A 19,919-nucleotide genomic window follows, 5' to 3' on the forward strand; every position below is an offset into this window, starting at 1 on the left:
TGGTGTTTCTGACTCATCAGCAGTAGAGCCAGCGTCCACTTCTCTACATCCTCCTGAGGTGGATGGTGATCATGATCATAAAGATGGAGGTTCTTCAGTCCATGGCTCTCACAAGCACAAGAGGAGCAACAACAACAATAACAACCACATCAACATTAATATCAACATTTGCAGGAAGAAATCTAAGGATGATGAAGATTCAAAGCACAAGGACAAGGAAGAGGAGAACAAAAAGTTCGATCCTTAGAATACAAGATCCATCATTTGTAGATTAATAGAACCAATAAAGTCTCAAAATAAATTCTTGTCTCGAGCTATCAATTCAAAGTTTCCACAAGAGAGTTGAAAAATGAATAAAAGCAAATTCGAGAAAAAATTGATCTGTAAGGTTTAATAGATGAATGTGTCAGAAGTGGGATTTGAACCCACGCCCTCACAAGAGGAGCAGAACTTGAGTCTGCCGCCTTAGACCGCTCGGCCATCCTGACCTTTCATGAGTTTCATGTTAAATTAAAATCTATGATTGCATGGGGTTTTAGGACTTGATTTTCCCAGAGCTCTGGCCATATAAGGCCTCCAAGCTCTAACCAGTATTCAACACACATTGATTCAGCTCCATCCGTCACTATTTGTGTTTCTAGTGCTTGCATTTGCCCCTTCTTCTTCTTCGAGTAGAAGGGAGCTTTTCTCTTTGGATAATAGTGTTGATGGTGTTGATGTTCCAGAGGTACTAGAACCAGCGTCCACTTCTCTAATGCCTTCTCCAGAGATGGATGATCGTGAAGATGAAGTCCGTAGGTGAGGCAAGCACAGGATGAACAGCAACAACAACATCAATATCAACATTTGCAAGAGGGATTCTATAGATCTTGACGCAAGAAAATCCGGCTCGCATTTGCTGCTCCGGAGCTCTGCTACGTACCACCGCCATTGCCGAGGAGCTGGATCTGCAAATCCCCACTCTGACAGAGTTGAATCACAACACTGAAAATAAGATAGTTCTTCGTTCTCATCACCCTCTGGATTGAGCTTTTAGTCAACTTAACACATTCAAAGGCCCGGATACTTCATTTGGAGCGAGGCACGAACGTATTCTCTAGCATCTTTGACATCTTTGAGAGGATCCTCTTCCTTCCTCCCGGAATTGTGGAGCTGCGCGTAGCCTCCACCGCAGTAGCCACTCACTATATCCATCTCTGGAACGTCCTCCTCTACCTGTCCTTGTTCCTCATCAGGCCTCGCCATCAGCGTCTCTACGCCATCCAGTAGCTTCCTCCACAAGATCTGGTCGCCCACAAGCACTTGCGACTCGCACAAAAGCCTCGCCGACGCCACAGCACAGAGCTTAGTCTCGATTCTCCCCGAGATGTAGCTCAGAGCCGGGATCCACAGCTGCTCGAGCACGTTGGTGAAGAGCCCCGGCTGCAACCTGTTGATGGAGTCGACCAGCCCTCCGGGACCGTGCTTGACGGTGAAGAGCGCCATGAAGAGCGTCAGGAGCTTGAGGAACTTGACAGTGCGCTGGCCTCCCATGGCTCGGGAGAAGAAGGACGTCCAAAGGCTCCGATCAATTGCCGGCATCAGCTGCTCCTGCCCGAGGCTCTCCACCACCGCATTGGCGATGTAGAAGGCATAGTCCTCAGTGCTCCTCCGCAACACTAGTGCATGGACAAGGTTGCAAACTTCCTGGAGCTGGTTTGCCTGTGCTATCTCCCTCGGTGCCTTGAGCAAGAAGGCCTCGAGGAGCCGGATCATGGCAGGGGTGCTCCCCGACGACTGCTGCGAGAGCTGGGCGAGAAGCATCGGGAAGAGCTGGAGATACACTCCGGGGATGGGCTGGGCTCTTGACTCAACCAGCTGCGCGAGTACCTGGAAGACGTATGGCTGGAACTCCGCGACGTTGTTTTGGAGGATGGATTGGAACACCGGGAAGAGCCGCTCCTCAAAGGCCATAACGACGTCTAGATCGCGGTGGTGGCAGGCCTTTCTCACGAGCACGGACACCGACTCGAAGACGTAATGGTTGAACGCTGGATTGGCCGGGTTGTCTCGAGCTCGGATGACGATCTCCATCAGTCCATCCAGGTGGCGCATACCTGCTTGATCTTCCGCCAAGGATAGAACTCTCATGATGCACTTCATCACGTAAGGATTGTCCTGCGAGCCCAGACGCTGCAATCCACTGAGCGAGTTTGCCAGGAGCTGGTCCTGGAAGGGAGCCAAGTCTGCCGAGGAGAAGCGTGGCGCTCCTCCGTCTCTCACCAGCAGCAACCTGTCCACGCACCATGCGGCATACGAGCAAACGACCACGGAGTCACTGAGCAAGAGCTTGATGATCTGCGGCATCAGTCCCAACGCCACAGCTTTGGAGGCGGCACTTCTAAAGCTTGTGACGAACTTGAGCGCACTGGCCTGGAGGAGGAGCTCGTTTCCTTGGAGTGCCGGGATGATCTGCGACGCAAGGAACTGCTCCACGTTGACGAGATCGGTGGTAGCTCCAACTGTGAAGCTCGACTGCCTCTGTGCCAAGGCAACGATCAAGTAGATAGCGGTGTCCTTGTCTTTCGAGCCCGAGCTTACACTACACAAGCGTTGCAGCAACTCGGCCATCAAACTTTTAACTGGCTCCCTGTAGTGTAGCATGAGCCCTTTGATGAGCTCGGAAGACACACGTCTTCTCGTGTCCATGTCGCTCCCCTCGATATCTTTTTGAATGTATTCCCAAGGATTGTCTCTAAAGAGCGCCTCGTCTTCCTCGCGAACTGCAAAAGAAGGCTGATTTGTAAGAAAAGATTCCTACGTAAAGATGGATCAAAGAAAACTTACTTCGAACATTTGGGATGACAATGCGTTCGCAGATCTGTCTCAGAGTATCAGCCCCGCTGAAGAGCCCATGATGCACGCTCTTGCTCACCGTTGTCAAAAACTTCACGGCGGCCATAGCCAGTTGGTCTTGTGCTGGTTGCAAAGACGTGGACATCAGTAAGCTCCCGACGCTTGTTGCCAACCCCGGAAGGAAGTCTCGAAACTCCTCCTCGTTCTTCTCCATGTAGAGGTTGATGTTGTCACACACGGCCGTCTTGACTTGATCCACGATGCCAGTCTCGCATGATGTGAGAGCTGGATTTGCATACGAGAGATAGTACTCAAACTCGCCCATCCATTCCTTGATGTGGTCCTCGAAAAACTCTGGAAGCTCTTGCGAGTTGAGCGAGTAGAAGATCTGGCAGCACTGTTTCTGGCACTCAAGCAGCGTCTCGAGAGTAGCTGCATCCACGGGTGTAGTAGCCTTTATCACAGCCCCGATCTTCGTAAAAACTTCCAGCAGTGGCGCTGCGAATCCATCCAAGCAGTACTTGAGATCCGAATACAGCTCCGGGCTCTTGGACTCATGCCCAAACTTCTGGAAGATAGAGTTGACAGCCCGCAAGATCGCGTGGATGGAAGCATAGGTTGTGGATGATGACAATCTCATGACGAGTTCCGGCAGCAACCCTTTCCAGTTGTTTGGGAAATCATAGCTACTGATAATTGCCACAGCTTGACGTAGGAAGCTCTGGATTCTCGGCGGTGAGGCCAGCATCAACCTCACCACCAAGCTCTTGATCTGCTCCTTCTCACTATCTTGGATCGCCAGCGTGATCTCGTCGCTAGGATTCCATCGAGTCTTGACATGGTTCTTGAAACTGGAAGCCAATGCTTGGCAGTACGTATCGTCCTGCGTGATCGCTGTTGCCTCGCCCAGAAGCTGGAGGAGGGCGATGCCATAGCCGGGCTGATTCGACGCGTTGCTGATGTAGAACTCTGCCTCTAGATCGGGCCCAAGAGATGGAGAGGAGATGCGCACGAATGCCTGAGAGAGAGCCACCATCGTTCGTAAAGGTTTCATAGTAGGGTTTCCAAGGCCTTTTATAGTATAGTCCAAGGAGAAGAAACCTCCAAGGTTTAAGGTTTAGATGATTCTGATTTCTCGTACAGTCTTTCATCAACGCTTTTTACATTCTTCTGTCAACTTCAGTAGTCACATCTTAGGTTGGTGTGCTTACAGTTTATCAGCACTTAACAGCTTATCAACCAATTATGTCAAGCAATTACAGTTGCGAATGGCGGAACTAATGTCGATGTGCATGAGAATAAAAGAAAAAAGAAACAAATGTGTACTTGCTGCTTTTGTTTGGCTTGTTTCCAAGTCAGAAAAGCAACAGGGGGATCTAAGAATCTCTCACAGCGCTGCCGGCACTCTTCTTCTTCTTCCTGTTGATGAACTCCTTGAGCAGCCGGCTGACGTGAGTGAGATTTGCGCGAGGCTCCCATGTCGATTCCTGCACACTGTATCCCTTCCACTTCACCAGATACTCACGACCCCTCCGCCCACCACACGCAAGTCGATCCTCCAGGATCGACTCCACCTCCCACTCGGGCTCCCCGTCCACGACCACCATCGTCCCATCCTCGGGCGTCTCCTCCTCCTCTTTGAGCATCTTTTGCTTTCCTGCATCGTCTCTGCTGCTTCTTCCGGCTCCCGCTTGATCTGCTGGAGCCCCGCTGCTGTTGTGGCCAGTGCCTCTCTTCCCTTCTTCTTCTCCTTCGTCGGCTCCTCTCCGGGACGGATCAGTCGAGCACTGCGCCTCCTCTGCTTTGAGAGCTTGGTTTACCGCTTGGCCAACTTCTTGTTTGATCTTGTCTTGGCTCTGCGTCGGGTTGTCACGGCACACTGCTGTTCGCTCGACCTTTCGCAGTCGCTTGAGCCGCCGCTGGGACGCTCTCGATCCGTCCAGCTCGGACGAAACTTGCTGCTCACTGCCATCCTCGCGGCTTACGCTTGTTTGAATCCCTCGAGGTCTTTCTTCTCCTTCTTCGTCTCTCGCAGCAGCATCCGGAGTTGGAGCCGCAAGCGTTGGGCTCTGGTACTTCTTCCGGAGTTTCCTGGTTTTTGGCCGCGAATCCTGGCTTCTCTCGACTGTCCCCGCGGAAACCTGCCGATCAAGCTCCGAGGAAACCTGCTTCGAGTGTTCGTGTTCGTCCCTCGGAATTCCCACATTGTCCCCGATGACAAGCAGCGTCTTCTCCTTCTTGTTCTTCGTTCCCTGGATTGGAGCCGCCTGCTTTCCACCACCGAGAGAAGCCGAATTCACTACCCCGCTCGAGGGTGTCGTCTCTCGGCTCGGACCTCTCCCACTGCTAAACCGGATCAAGCTACTCAACCTGAAAACACCCTCGACACCCATGGAGCCCGGCACCTGGATCCGAAAACTTGCCTCGGACAAGCACTCCTGGATCTTATACGGCCCAACGAACTTGGGAGGCTGGATTGTGGCATCAATCTCCTCGGTACTCAGCAGCACAAGATCACCCACGCAAAAAGGCTCTGGCATCGTCGCCATCGCTGCTAGTTACCCAAGAGAAGGCCTTGTCATCTGTGGAAGAAACAATCCCGAGCTTTAGGGTTAGAGCGAGAGAAATCGTTTTTACTCTTATTTTGGGTCGAGATGGCCACCGCGCTTGAAACCTTCCACCACGTCATCGAACATTTCCTCCAGTCCTTTGAGCTTCATGCCGAGAAAGTTGACAAGCTTGTCGTTGCACAAGCCTTTGTACGGTTTCTTCGAGGCCGGAAATCTGGAAGAACGAGTCAAGGGAAAGAAAAGAGAAGTTTTGCATGGCTTACGTTGGTATCTTGTAGTCGGGGTACCTCTCGGCCAGAAACTCGGTGAGCTCCGTGTTTGTAGCATCCACTGCCGAGCAGATGTAGCGTCCGTTTGCTGCTGGGTTTTCGAAAGCGCGGATGTGAGCGGTGGCAACGTCGTCCAAGTGCACGTAGCCAATGAACTTGAAGTTCTCGAAGCGCTTGTCGTTACCTGGATCGAGCTTGAGCGGGATGAAAAAGAAAGAAACGTTTTTGCTCGTACCTTGGAAAAGAGAAAGGCAATCGGCTGCGCTGGCCGTCGGTACTGGTGGCAGCGTGTATCCCACGATAAGGCTCGGGATGATTGTAACGAGGTCGAGATTGTTGGACTTCGCAAACTCCCAGGCGGCTTGCTCGGCGAGAGTTTTTGATAGCGGGTACCAGAACTACAAAAAAAGATGGAGAATTAATATGTAAGTAGACTTGTAGCAACCTTGTTCTCGCGGCACAGCTCCGAGGAGCTCCAAATAGACTCGTCCAGAAACGCATCCTGGGGGAAGGAAGCGGCGAAGCGCACTGCTGACGTCGACGACGTATACACGACACGCTTGACAGTCGATGGCTTCTTGCAGGCTCGCAGAACGTTTAAAGTTCCCAGCACAGCCGGATCAACAATCTCGGCCTGAAGAAGGAGAACAGCGTTCTCAGAGAACGTAAGGAAGAAGCGGTGCTTACTTGCGGATCTTTGGCAGTCATGGTGACAGCACTAGCAGAGTGGAAAACCCCTTCACAGCCGTCAACAATGGAGTCGAAGACGCCCTCTGAGAGAAGGTCTGCTTTGAAGAGCGTGAGCCTCTCCTGTGCACCACTGAGCTTCCAGAGATGCGACGTTTTGTTCGGATCATCTGCACGAAGGCGATAGAACCTTAAAAGTTCGTCCATAGAAACGAATAAAATGAGAACTCAAACTCACCTGGATCCCTCACGGTGCCTCGGACATAATACCCCTCTTCCAGCAGCCTTTTCACCAGCCATGATCCCAAGAAGCCCGATGCGCCAGTGACACACACCGTCGCCATAGCTGAAACCCAACAAAATAAAACTGTTTGCTTTGTACTCGTTCGTATTCGTGACTCTGACCGAGAAGAAAACGTTAAGCCCGCCCCTGCGTTATGCCATAGTCGACAATCAAGAGCACTTAAATTTCGGATCCTTACCTCGCGGTTGCTCGAGCCGTTATTACTCTATAAAACTCCATCACTCGTCATGGCAATCCAAGTTTCGACATTTACAAATTACAAAAACAAGTTACATCGATTCTGAAGTACCAGACCGCACTAGCTTCTGCTTTTGCAACTCGGCATTAGACAGGCGTTCAGCCTCCAATGCAAGCTCAAGCTGGTGTGCAGCAAAACACAAAAGACCATTTTAATAGAGAGCGGAAAGAGCATCACTAGCTACCTTTGCTGTTCTTGCGCTCCACTCGTCCAGCATAGCCCGGAGCCTTTCGTTCTCTTCGACGTACTGCACAACAAGATATCACACCAGCAGCCTCAGTTTTTGTTTGTTCAATCGCATCTACCTTGTCGTTCAAAGTCTTCACTCGTTGGATATCGGAGTCCTTCTCGGCAATAAAACTTCTCGCCATCCGTATCTCACCTTGCAATTGATCTCTCTACAGTTTCAACCGTCAAAGTCGCCAACAGTAAGTTAGAAAAACGTTCACGTACCTCAGCTGTTACTGCACGTAGTTCTTGCTCACGTGCTCCAAGCAAATGTGCCACATCGACCTGAGCCAATATGAAGTTGTTCACGTGAGAAATAGATATCATACCTGGGGCGTGGTGCCATCTTCTTGTGAGCATTCATATTTACTCAACATCTCTTGCAATCGCAGAACCTGGACGGGGCAAAATGTCGATACGGTCAACGGCTGACATGAAGTGCAAACCTCTTCACTCAAAAAGCACAGGTTTTCTTGCTGATAACGCAGGAGCGTTGCCTGCTGATCGGTTAAGCTTCCACCATCAATGTACCTGGAACATCACATACAAAGCTAAGTGAACACGCTTCGCAAACCAGATAAAGAACCTCAAATCACCCAGTGAGGTAGGCGCCTGAAGAGCGGAATAGAGCAAGTGCATTGCATCTGGTTGAATGTCTGAAATGTGGTGGGTTCGAACAGCCCCTGGAGAAAAGAAAGAAGGTCAACTGCAAGTATCACATCACGGAAGAACTGTACTCACATATGTATAATCCCATCAATGCCGCAGCCCAAAGAATTTCCATCAGTAGAATGAACCTGGCAGCGTGTGTCAAGCACAGGTAAGAACTTATAACTCCCACCTGATCAACAAGAACGAAGAAATCCTTGCGTTCATCAGGAACGGCTGCCAAGACAGCACCAAAAGAAGAACCATGTTTCCTGCCAAGGAAAAAGAAAAAGAAAACAATAAAGGAAGAAAAAAAGAAGAAGAAAACTTACCGATCGCTATAACGATGCAAGGCAGCTGAATCAAAGCCTCCAGTCTTTCACTGAAATCGAGAAACCCCTTCAATAAAAATTTACCAACAGTTTGACAGGCGACAAGTTTGCCTTGAACAAGTACCTGCCGACGTTCCTTCTTCACTTGAGCGGCCAAATGGCGCTGGAGCAAGCCTGACACGAAAGAATCAAAGAAATATTGTAATAGAAAAAAATCAAAAGAATCAAGATGAACAGCACGAGAAAGAATCATGACGAACAGCACGAAAAATTACGACAATATCGCGTAAGAAAAACGCACAAATACACACACACACACACACACACCTGTGAAGAGATACATCACAACATTGGCGCTGCAAAGCATCGGAGTAAGGTACGCATAGTCTAATCCCAGAAACGAAGAGCTGATCACGAGACCCGCAAAGCCCGCCTGGAATAAGATCGCTACAAGTAACCATCCAAAGAAACCATGAAAAACAATGGAATTTTCCAGGTACCAGCAAGACGCAGTAGAGGATCGCAGCCACTCTATCAGCGCGCTGCCGATGAGTTCTCGCCGGCGGCTCCAATGCCGCCTCGACAAAACTAGCGCACCCACATCGAGATCACTTAGCTCAGCTGAGAAAGAATGAGTGAACTCGGGCTTACTGATCGCCATTTGCGAGAGGATCTCTGAGTGACGAGTCCTCTTCCGGTGGAAGAGCTCCGCTGCTCCATCGCACTATGTAATCCATCGCGCGGCAACCCTAAATTCTCCCTGTCCCTCTTCCTCGGAGATAATGCCACCTAAAACAATAGAGCTTTGGTTTTAGCTTATTGCTGGGATTTTAACACCGGGAACGCAATCACGTCTCTTATGCTTGGACTGTCCGTGAGAAGCATGACGAGGCGGTCGATCCCAATTCCCTGGAGAGGTATAAAAGGAAGAGATTTCTATCAGCCACTCCAAGTTTTAGAACTCTCTTACCATTCCGGCGGTGGGAGGCATCCCATACTCCAGTGCTGTGAGGAAGTCTTCGTCTAGAGTGACTTCGTATGAGTCGTTCTTGTGTTGCTTAACCGCCGATTCTCCGCGGTCTCGCGCAGCGGCTGCTGCCTCTTCCAGCTGCTTGTTGTGAGCTCGGATTTGCGCTTCGAACCTGGCTCTCTGATGACGAAAGGCTGCTTGAGTCACGGGATGGCAAGCAGAAACAAGAGCACGAACCTGTTCTATCGGATCTGTCAGCTCCGAGAATGCATTGGCCAGCTCCCGGCCACAAATGTAAAGTTCGAAGCGCCTGGAAAGCTGCAAAGAACCATTCCCTTTAACCGACGAAATAGAATATAGAAGAAGTTACTGAAAGAAAGTCACCTCCGATGGGCTTTGGCAAGGGGAGAGACTTCGACCGGGTGATTAGTGACGAAAGTTGGCTGTATTAGTGTTTTCTCCACGACTGCTTCGAACACCTGAGCCACCGACATCATTACGTTTACAAACCGACGGAGACGAAGAAAGTAAATGTGCACCTCATTTAGAACGTTTCCGACTGTTGCGCAGTTTGCAATAACAGTTTGGAGAGATTCGTCTTTCCGGGGTGATAATGCTGACAAAGCCGCCGATTTTGCTGCCGAGAGATCACTGCCCAAAGCACTAAAGTCGATTCCAGTGGCCTCCTGAACCAGTGACTGCATGCTAGCCCGCCTCCACCGGGTTTTTCTAGCGCTATTTCTTTTCCCTGGCAATTGAAATGGAAATAAGGTAAGGTACACAAAGTAGACATACTTGATAGAGTAGCGTCGCGTTTCCGAGGATGGCTTCCGCACATTTGGCAATGAGGTCCTCGGCCAAAGCCATCATGTCGTTGTAGTCAGCATACGCTTGATATATCTGAATCGTAAATCCTTAACTGAGAGGGAGTAACAAGGTTACTTACCTCTATGGACGTAAACTCCGGATTATGGCGCGTAGAGATTCCTTCATTCCTGAAGATGCGGCCAAGCTCGTCGACCCTTTCAACCTACACACAAGGCAATCCGTAAGCTGGTACCATTCCCGTATAAGCGATGGTGCACAGACCGGCACCCACTTTAAATGTAGCTCAGTAGCAATGCGCAAGACAAGATCCCGTTCCACTGAATTATGATGCGTTATGGATGGTCTGGCATCTGCTCCTCGAGCTCCCCCCTGCATAGAATGCAGTAAACAATATCGTCATCCGCATTCGGTCCGACATTCATATCACCAATGTCAAACTTTCACCATTTGCTTTGTCACAATAGAGCGCAAGCCATGAAAGATAGATCGGTACCTGGATAGAGGCTGAATCCTCTCGAATTCCCAAGAAAGCGAGCTTTCCAAACGCTCGGCGAGCAAAAATCCGGCCAGCCACAGACACACGATCCTCGTCCACCCCTCCGGCCGGTAAGTCGTCGGTATTTTATTTCTCCTGGAGCTGCGTGGCCTTGTGTGTCCGATTCCAGGACTACGCACAAGGCTCAATGCCTAGGCCTCGCATTTCCTCCACCTGGATCGAGCAATCACGAGTAAATTTTCACCTACAGGACGACCACCGCCGGCATTACCTTCTTCAGGCGCAATCCCCGCACGTCCCTGCCCGATGCCAATGCCGAATCCTCGCCTCCATCGCCAGCACTCTTGGAAATCCTGGAAGGAACCTCGGTGCTGCTGGCGCTGCTGCTGAGTGAATGCAGGATCCTTGGCACCGCTTCTGAGTACGGACGGAGCAGGAGGGGCACACCATCGCCCTCGCGCCACCGCCCGCAAGGAAGAGAATAAAACTTTATAAACCCTAAGGAGGGGTTTCTGGCGAATCCGAGTTAAAACTGGACAAAAGGACTCCAGGGTTATGGTTAACAAGTTAAAAGTCTCAAAGATTTAATATTACTTATTAAAGTGTCAAAAATTAAATTATTAAATGATTTTATGGCTAAAATAAAGATAAAATTTTGTGAGGTTAAGGAAGTAAAATTTTTAGTTCAAAATGTTAATTTGAACTATTGGTAATAGTGTGGCTTAGTCGAAGTAACCAAGTGGGAAAGATACCTAAAGGAAATGAATTGTAATAATACAATGGTATTGCAAATTTAAGAAATGGGTGGGTTACTAAATTAGGCCGTACATAAAGTCCATAGCAAAAAATGCTAAAAAAATTTACTAGAGGTAAACAATTTTTAGATTTGGCAAAGTTGAGCTTTTGCTATGGAAACAAAAGAATATCTCGAGACTAATGGCTAAGTTTAGGTTATGGAAATCATTAGAAGAAATTCAAATAACAAAGTTGAGCAAAAAACACTTATGTGTTAGATGCTAACAAATCATGGAAAAGAGAATATATTTTCAAGAATAGATTTCTAAATGTTTCAATTTGGCAAAGCTCTAAGGGAGGGAATAACAAAATAGCAAATGTAAGCTCCTGAATTTGGACTTTTCAAGAGGTCACTTAGTCGAATATTATTCAAACCTAATGATGTTTAACCTCAAATATCCCAAAAAACCCTTAACCGATTGAAAAAAAAGTGCATTTTTCTTTATAATTCAAGTTATTTTTTTAGTTGCTTATAATCCACCACACTTCCTTATAAATTCACACCCTTGTGAATGAAAACTGAGAAATACAACTCTTCCAAGAACTTCACTATTTTAACACCTTCGAGCCCAGTGGGAGCAAATTAAACTTGCCAAATGTCAATTAATATATAGTGTGATTCCCATAACCAATCAATAAAGTCGGACCAAAACCCCTCTAATACGCAAATTAGAAAGAAAAAATTTATACATTACAGTGAAATGATAGGATCATAATAGCCCTAACACGAATTATAAATATATGGAACTTAGTGCCTAAACATAAACCATCAGAAACCTGAATAATACAACATACCACATGCAAAAAAAATAGAAAAGGAATCTTTCAGTTTTAATAATTAAAATATTAGCACTTGCTCTTGATTTTAGAATCTAGAAAGTCCTTAAATCTCACCATTTAAGATAATTCCATCTGCACCTCTGCAATGGAGAAAAAAATTCAGATTATTTCTCAAAAAAAATCTCAGTTTTACTTACTCTTTTTCACACTGAGCTTTGGCTCCAAACACTTGCGCATTGCTGTGTTCTTAACCCATCCAAACATTCTATGTGCATACATCTTCTGAACTTATTCTAGTTTCCTCATGTCTGCAGTAGAATCCAGAGAGATGTCAACCAGGTCTTTCACTTCGTCCTTGGATGAGAATGCATCCAAACCTGGAGTGCAAAAGATAACATCAAGTGATTGAAAATGAAACAGCACAAACGTACCTTCAATGACCACAATGTGTTGGAGACGATCATCTGAAGCAAAATACCATTCCCATGACTTGAATACCGGGTGTGATCTATCCCCATCATAGCCTTTTGTCCATTCCTGAAGGCCTTTGCATTCCAGATGAGTGTCATGGAGAGCCATTGCCATGGAATGATTTGCAGGCTTCTTCTTCAGCAATGCCTCTGCGACAAGTTTCCTAGTTCTGTAACGAACACTGCTGGAAGGCACATATGGGCCACATTCAAAACCAGACTGGCATATGGCATCTTCAACCCAGTCCAACCTTGAGGCCCTGCACTGCTACTGAACATCTGAGAAAACTCCAGAGAGCATTTAGCACATGCTAAATCAACATCATGTTTCTGTGTTTCACCTGCACCAAAATGAGTGTTATCGTCTCCAGGCTAAACGTGTCACCAAAGAACCCAATGATGACGATGTCTATGCCCCATTCATTTTCACAGCAAATGATTCCTATGCCAGCCTTTCCAAATTCAAGCAAATCTTTTGCGGTGAGCTCCTGCAGTCGGAAGTCGGTTTTCCTGAATAGCAAGCAAAAAAACTTGGCTTCACCCATGTTTCTGTGGATTTCTTCTTTACCACTTCCATCTATAGAGCCACCTGCTTGTTTTGTTTCCCCTTCACCTTCAGCATTGTGCGTACTTCCACCTGGAGCTTTCGAGGCCGTCAGCGTTGGAGATGGCAACTTCACCTCAGGTGGCGGCGTCTTTACTCTGACCTGCGCTTTTTCTCCTGGAGCTTTGGACAGGGACGCTGAAGCCACGTGCAGCTGACCCGGAATTTTTTTGTTTACTTTAACCCTGCTTCCACGCTTCAAAGCCGAGGCCGGAGGTGGTGGCATGTTTACTTCGACCTGCGGTTCTCCTCCACCACCTGGAGCTTTGGGGGTCGGAGATGCTGAATTCTGCTCACCTTCTCTAATAAGATCGGACAGCGACTTCCCACTTAAGCCACGGCAAAGCTCGTCAAAAGTAAAGCACTTCCATGAATTTCTGCCTAGACTATCCACTGCAAGTAGGAGCAGCACCCGTGCAACCAACTCGCCCCTGTAACCTCGATCAACCCATCCACGCTTCATCCCAGTTACAAGTGCCTCCAAGCACTCCTTCCACCCTGTCCCAACCTTCCCTTGTGCACGCAAAACCTGTGCTGCAGCCGCTGCAACCAGTGGCTCCGTAGCCCAATGCGTCCAAACAAGAGTCCGGTCGACATCACGCTAAGTAGGTGACTTGCAACCATATCAGTGATAATTGTGGCATTGTCGATGCATACTCTGCAGCCCAGTGTAGCCAGACAAGCCTCATGTGATAGACCTCCGCTTTCAAGCATACACTTGTTGAATGAACCAGTGCCACCCAGGAGCTTATCTACAGCCAAAAGCAGCACGTCACCTGCACTTGCGGAAGCCTTCACCAATGCTTGCCACAGTGGCCGACCATAGCCGCAAAGACGACCCAGATCTTCAACTTGAGCAAGCAGAAGGCCACCTGTTTGTTCGTCCGATGGCAAGTCTGCCAAGAAAAAGCAGTACGCTGGATGTGCAACTAGCTTTCCCGCCGCAGCCACTCGATTGCTATTATCTGCCTTATTGGGCGGCACAAAATTGTTTAGCCTCCCGTTTGTGTCGGTGAACATCACCGACACACTTCCATCTTCAGGCAACACCCTGGAAGCCCTCCTTGCAGGAACAAATGCAGCAACAGTTGTCAGATCAGCATGCGAAGTAAACCATCGGGCTTCGTCCATGACAAACAGGACCTTCAGTTTTCCTTTGGCAGGAGCTGGAACATTCGACAGTAGACCTTCAAGCGTGTTGTACTCCTTAAACACCTTGCTTTCCCAGGTGCCCCACAGATTGGTTTTCTCGCCAGGCTTCTCTTTCATGTCGACGTCAAGGCGATTAGCAAACTCCTCCCGGGCTGTGTTTCCCATCTCCATCTTCGCCTGTACCACCCCCCAAAAGTTCTTCCCAACCATGAGATCGTTCAAGAACTTCTTGGCATCCATGGGGTCCTCCCCGGAAGTCAGATGCAGAAGAGCCTCGATGCATGACACAAAGTAGTCAATGCAGAAGAGCATGAACCTGCTCTGCGACAAAACCATAGAACCCGAGCTGAGCAATTTGACGGCGTTTGTGTAGAAGAAGTCCGCAAAGGCAGACCTTGGAGGGTACGCGGTGCCAGATGAAGCGAATGAGCAGTAGATGACGAACACACCTAAATTCGCAAGCTCGCAGGTAGTCCTCGACTTTCCCCAGCCACTCGACTGAACTAACGTGACAACAGGTGCTATCATGGTTTTCTTTGTCTTCCAGTCCTCTCCTGTTTCTTCCAGCTTCTCACGCAACGACTCCACGTTGTCTAATCCCCCAACTCTTTGGTACTCCTGCGCAAATGCTGATTCGGCAATACCCTCCACTCTTTTCCAGTATTCAGGTGGCGGCTGGAGGATTTCAGAGAGCTCGCGTTCCAGTTTCGACATATCCTCCTGGAGTTGACTCGCCCGCACTTTCTCTGAGGCTATCTGCTCCTTTAGTTCGGCATCCTCCCCGGCTTCCCACAATTTACATTCAAGGTCTGCAATTTCCGCAAGTGCCGACTCCAGATGAAAGCTCATATAAGCAATCTCACCTCTTTTAAGTCGCTTTCTCTCCTCCTCTTCATCCGGCTCTCGCCCACGCTTTCTAGATGAAGAGGCATCCATAGCTTGAACTTAACCCTACAAAGACCTCTCGCCGCCGTAAAAACCCTAATATTAGGTCTTTTGAAACAATCGTCACCGTTCAACCAACGACAGCCGTCGGATCAATAGATTATTAGGTTAATAAAATAATAGAGCTTATAGAGTTAAAATTCTATAGAGATATAAAATTGCTGTGCACTTGGTTTGCTATATCTCATGTATTAATCCAATTAATAGAATGGAAGTTTATAAACACAAGATTAATCTTATTGAATATCAACTTACATGGTAGAATAAATTAGAATATACTAGAAAATGTTTTAAAAAGTTTATAAATTATAAACTGTGAGTGCTGTCAACAAGATTAGGACTGGAAAATGCAGAAGACAAAGAGAAAAGCTAGTGGAGACAAAAAATATAACTTAAACTGGCGTTAATTCAGATTGTGGAGAAATAGAACAAAACTAATCTATATATACTATAAGGTGATGAAGCTCCACCACTTTTGGATCGAAGACAGCCTAAATATAGCTAAAGTCGAGGAGGTGCCACATCATCATCAGGAATGTGGTTTGAGAATTAAGAATTATACGGGAAATTAGAGAGTCAGGAATAGGGAAGTATCTTGAGAGTCAAGAATGTGGTCTATGGGTCAGGAATTCGGCAAGAGTTAGGAATGTGGCAAGAATTGGGGGATTCTTGACAACACCCCCTCCTCAAGAATGAGTGGAACAAGGACATGAATGAGAATGAAGAGGAGGATGAGATGGATGTCGAAGGACAGGAGATGGAGAATGAAAAGAATGAGGATTAGAACAAAAAGGATAATGGCGGTGGAAGTCCTGAACAAGGTCAGGAGAATGAATCAAGTTATTTGTAGGTTCCCAAGTGCGTTCCTTAGGTCTGTAACCCTTCCAGTCTACCAAATAGTAGAGTTTAGATCGTGAGATCTTGGAATCAAGGATGTCCTAAACCTCATACTCAGACCCATCCTCGAGCTGCACTGGTGGAGGCTTAGGAATGACCTGATTTGAAATAGGACTAGGAATATAAGGAGAGAGGAGTGAAAAACAGGGTGAATTTGATATGAGGAGGGAAGTGCAAGGCAATAAGTGATAGGATTAATAATGGCAGTGATAAGGAAAGGACCGAGGCATTTGAAATTGAGTTTGGGACATAGCCTGGTGGTGGAGATATTTCACCTGAGGAGCCAAACCCTATCCCCAATATTGTAAGGGGGACAATCCTAACTAATGTTTTGTGAGATTCTTGAGCATGATGGAGGTGGAAGGAGATGGAATTGTGGATTTCTTGGAGGTTGGAGACAAATGCCTCAAAATGGGGATTTGAACAAGAGGATTTAGATAGAGAAGGAAGTGAGAAATTGAATTAGGGATTTGGGCCAGAGTTTGCAAAGAAGGGGGAAACTCGAAGGGAGGAGTGAACAGAGTTGTTATAGGAGAATTTAGCAAGGGGAAGGATATCGAACCAATCATCCTAATGATAGTTGTGTGAGACACAAATCCCTAAGCCCCAAAGTGGAGCCAGAAGGGTGCCATGTGGTAGTGGCCAAAACGAAAACCAAATGAGCATAACATGTTTGGATTAAAAACTCCAACTTGAAAGGTCGAGAGCGGGAGTGGAACTCCCAACGAAGTGCTCAAGGAACAAGCAGGGAGCAAGCAATAAGTGAGTCTCTAGAAAAAGGACACAAGAGGACCAACACATGACACATGGAAGTGTCCGAGATAGACCCGAGATGGAGTCTGAGATGGATCCAAGATAGACCCGAGATGGACCCAAGATGGAGTCTGAGATGGAGTCTGAGATGGACCCGAGATGGAGTTCGAGATGGATCCGAGATGGAGTCTGAGATGGAGTTCGAGATGGATCCGAGATGGACCTGAAATGGACCCGAGATGGAATCTGAGATGGAGTCCAAGATGGATCCGAGATGGACCCGAGATGGACCCGAGATGGAGTCCGAGATGGAGTCCGAGATGGACCCGAGATGGAGTTCGAGAAGGACCCGAGATGGAGTCTAAAGTCGAGATTGAGACCGAGACTAAGGCAGAGGCCAAGACCGAGCCTAAGCCCAAGTCCGAGTCTGAGTCCGAGTTCGAGTCCAAGTTCGAGTCTGAGAGGGTGAAAGCCCAAAAAGCTCTATTTCGTTAAAGTGGGAATTGTCATTATCCCACTTGTAAAATAAGGTTTCCAAACCTTTATATAGTATATAAATATAACAAAATTCAACTGCATTGAGGCACATGCCATTTTATTTTAAACAAGGAAATGTCTACTCAATCACTTCTCCTCCCCCTGCCACTGCTTCACCTCTCTCTTCTCCTTGTCATCGTCGTCCAATTTCTTTCCATCCTTTTAATATTGGCTCAGTTGCTCCGAGTCTAGGTGGAGCCCAAGTCCCCATTCAATCTTTACTTTCCCCTTATTAATAAAAAAACTTCGTAGACTTCCAATAACATGCTGTAACACTTCTAGTATAATGCAAATCCTCTCAAAGAATTGTCTTTTAATATTAATACAATGGCATGGAACCCCATGCCATAATAAGTTACATTTTTAAATAAATACATGCCATCTCAGACTGTTATTTTTTGCCTCCAATGCCTATACAATAATCTTGGAATTTCATCACTTTCCACACTATCAGGATTTAAACCCAATAGTAATGCCATCTCTTCTCTAATACGTCCACGCTCATGTTCAGTGGTCGAAGAACCCATCCGGTTGAGCAGATTATGGAGATGCGGATAGTGCTTGGCTAGACAATATACATGCCATAAATGATGACTAGTGTCTGTCCGATCAAATGGCTTCTGATATACTGTTCCATCTGCCATTTGGTTGATTTCTGCAGCCACCTCCTGGACTGGCCGGTTCTCTATCACCATTGCTCCAAGCCGTTTTGCAAGGTCCCCCAGAACATACGGTTTCTTCTCCCTAGTTTCCATACTGCAAGAGATGGGGTGCACTGCATATGTGTGCGTGTTCGCTGCAGTTTTAATCGGCGAGTCATCGATGATGAGGATTTCACTTGACCTAGCAGTCCGGTTCATCACTACAGCCTCTGGCTTGACGAAGATGGGCTTGTTACCCCTCACATGGACCATAGTCAAGCAATCCTCCTGCGTTAGGAGAAAGTCAAATGGTAATATTACTCGCGTCTGATCGTGCATCATCTGTAGCAACGTTAATGCATTGTGGCGCATCATGGATGTCCAAACTCCCAATTGCAAATTGAACCCGGCCCTCTGTTTTAAGTGTCGCATGGTCATTATTAGATCCCACAGTTTCTCCCGTGTGATTAATGTGAATCTGTCTCTTTTGACCAACTTGCGACCGCAGGCTTTGGAGGGTGTAGTGACATTCGAGGACGAGCCATGCTCATGGGAGAAAAGGACACCGTTCAGATCAAAAACGATACAGTACCTTTGCCGTGACTCTGAAATGAAATGCGTCAGCATAAAAAATGGTACAAGTCAATTTTACCATCTACAATATTAGCGAATGGTGCTCCCGATGGTCGTTGAGAGGGTTTTGGTTGAGGAAACGTGAAGGGCAGAAATACTCTCCTCTGCAATGTGGGGTCAATCGCATCCGATGGCGTGTGGGCACATGCCATTTCAGCTGTAGACTCTGGTACAACTGGCTCAACAGTGGCATGGGGTGGTTCCGATGGCGTGTGATCACACGCCATTTCAGCTGGTGCCTCCATTGGCAAAGTGGACATGACCGAACAGGCAGCAGGGGCGGTGTAGGGAGGTTCCAACGGCACGTAGTCAGACGATTGGGCACACGTTGAGTCCGTTGGAAATGAGGATACGACCGGCTCGGCAGCTGGGGGAGCATGGTCAGCTTGCTTGGCGTTGATATGGATAGTAGCCTTCACCAGCTCTGATGACTCTTGCAGGCAAGTAGAGTCCACTGGCCATATGCATGTCCAAATATCTCCCTTCGATTGAGATGGTATCCTCCCTACTGGCTACTAAAAACAAACTCATTAGCACATTGAATCGACTATACTATATTTACCATCAACTGCTATTGAGGAACTAGGACCGATATCACTTGGGCGCACTGCTGATTCTGAAGGATTGGACATACGTTTCGACCCTTGCTTGGCACTATCCTTCCTCGACACTAAAGGCTAGAGTTTGTATCTTAATTCAACTGAATAATCTCTACTTACCATTTGCTTTGCGACCTACATGAACAATGTTAGAAATGGTAAAAGGTTAGGAATGGATGTACTATTATTTACCTGATGGTTTGTCTTGTATGACCTTCCTCCGCTGCTCTTTGGCCACCTCAGGCTAGCCATCGTCGTCATCGTCGTCGTCGTCGTTATTGTGATCATCACCATTGTGAGGACCATCCAAGTCCTCTTCATCCTCCTCTTCTTCGTCCTCCTCTTCTTTGTCCTCCTCTTCGTCCTTCTGCTCTTCCTGCTCATTATCTTTCTCTGGCTCCTCATCCCCCTCCTGCATTTCTTCCATAGGCTGCTCAGGCTGGATGGCTTGTTCTTCCAGGACCATCTTGGGAAAATCATCTGGCCGAGTCTCCATCTCAAAATACAAGACATCCATAGCCTGTTTTAGTGTGTGACCTAGGACCGTATCCTCACCCGACTGTCTTAACATGGTTTCTGCACGTTCTTGCACCCTTCGAAGACGACGAGATGAGAAAAACGTGGCCCTGACTTGAAAAGCATCCCTCATCCATTGTACCTCTCCATTGAGATTGGGGAAGGGGAGTCCGCCATAGGAATCTGAGTCAG

The 19,919-nt window shown here is 47.6% G+C and overlaps 3 protein-coding genes and 1 non-coding gene across 6 annotated transcripts; all 4 read right to left on the reverse strand.

Annotated features, from left to right (window-relative positions):
* Positions 1–404: 404 nt before the first annotated feature.
* Positions 405–488, reverse strand: TRNAL-CAA. The gene has a single exon. It is a non-coding gene; the product is annotated as a tRNA-Leu (tRNA).
* A 263-nt stretch (positions 489–751) lies between these two features.
* LOC9647780 (exportin-2) lies at positions 752–3,871 on the reverse strand. Its single transcript, XM_002981531.2, has 3 exons — positions 2,827–3,871; positions 1,067–2,762; positions 752–947 (listed from the first exon to the last, which is right to left on the reverse strand). The coding sequence occupies exons 1-3, from the start codon at positions 3,869–3,871 to the stop codon at positions 752–754; spliced, it is 2,937 nt and encodes a 978-aa protein (XP_002981577.2).
* Positions 3,872–4,104: 233 nt separating this feature from the next.
* LOC9647944 (tetraketide alpha-pyrone reductase 1) lies at positions 4,105–6,787 on the reverse strand. Of its 3 annotated transcripts, XM_024686545.1 has the most exons (8): positions 6,767–6,787; positions 6,600–6,707; positions 6,362–6,531; positions 6,120–6,308; positions 5,910–6,072; positions 5,669–5,858; positions 5,473–5,619; positions 5,340–5,417 (listed from the first exon to the last, which is right to left on the reverse strand). In XM_024686545.1, exons 2-7 carry the CDS (start codon positions 6,703–6,705, stop codon positions 5,475–5,477), a joined length of 963 nt encoding a protein of 320 aa, XP_024542313.1. In that variant the 5' UTR covers positions 6,706–6,707; positions 6,767–6,787; the 3' UTR covers positions 5,340–5,417; positions 5,473–5,474. The 3 variants fall into 3 exon arrangements, with proteins under 3 accessions (XP_024542312.1, XP_024542313.1, XP_002981578.1); XM_002981532.2 differs by lacking the exon at positions 6,767–6,787 and having other exon boundaries at positions 6,600–6,748; XM_024686544.1 differs by lacking the exons at positions 5,669–5,858; positions 5,910–6,072; positions 6,120–6,308; ... (1 more) ...; positions 6,600–6,707; positions 6,767–6,787 and having other exon boundaries at positions 4,105–5,417; positions 5,473–5,662.
* Positions 6,788–6,890: 103 nt separating this feature from the next.
* LOC9647945 lies at positions 6,891–8,862 on the reverse strand. The gene is made up of 14 exons (XM_024686546.1): positions 8,763–8,862; positions 8,612–8,699; positions 8,439–8,544; positions 8,236–8,285; positions 8,112–8,178; positions 7,973–8,051; positions 7,873–7,928; positions 7,718–7,814; positions 7,578–7,662; positions 7,461–7,526; positions 7,357–7,416; positions 7,209–7,301; positions 7,088–7,150; positions 6,891–7,024 (listed from the first exon to the last, which is right to left on the reverse strand). Exons 1-14 carry the CDS (start codon positions 8,846–8,848, stop codon positions 6,935–6,937), a joined length of 1,086 nt encoding a protein of 361 aa, XP_024542314.1. The 5' UTR covers positions 8,849–8,862; the 3' UTR covers positions 6,891–6,934.
* Positions 8,863–19,919: the final 11,057 nt, after the last annotated feature.

This window comes from Selaginella moellendorffii, unplaced genomic scaffold (assembly GCF_000143415.4).
Source record: "Selaginella moellendorffii unplaced genomic scaffold, v1.0 SELMOscaffold_49, whole genome shotgun sequence".
Classification (NCBI taxonomy): domain Eukaryota; kingdom Viridiplantae; phylum Streptophyta; class Lycopodiopsida; order Selaginellales; family Selaginellaceae; genus Selaginella; species Selaginella moellendorffii.

Excerpts from the sequence above, each read along its gene's own strand:
- LOC9647944 (XM_024686544.1), bottom strand. The coding sequence starts at position 5,384 with ATGGCGACGATGCCAGAGCCTTTTTGCGTGGGTGATCTTGTGCTGCTG.
- LOC9647780 (XM_002981531.2), bottom strand. The coding sequence starts at position 3,871 with ATGGTGGCTCTCTCTCAGGCATTCGTGCGCATCTCCTCTCCATCTCTT. Across the intron at positions 2,763-2,826 it reads TGTCATCCCAAATGTTCGAA|TTCGCGAGGAAGACGAGGCG; the intron begins GTAAGTTTTCTT and ends CTTCTTTTGCAG. Across the intron at positions 948-1,066 it reads CGTGCCTCGCTCCAAATGAA|ATCCAGCTCCTCGGCAATGG; the intron begins GTATCCGGGCCT and ends GGGGATTTGCAG.
- LOC9647945 (XM_024686546.1), bottom strand. The coding sequence starts at position 8,848 with ATGGATTACATAGTGCGATGGAGCAGCGGAGCTCTTCCACCGGAAGAG. Across the intron at positions 8,545-8,611 it reads TCCTCTACTGCGTCTTGCTG|GCGGGCTTTGCGGGTCTCGT; the intron begins GTACCTGGAAAA and ends ATCTTATTCCAG. Across the intron at positions 8,052-8,111 it reads TTGCATCGTTATAGCGATCG|GAAACATGGTTCTTCTTTTG; the intron begins GTAAGTTTTCTT and ends TTTCCTTGGCAG.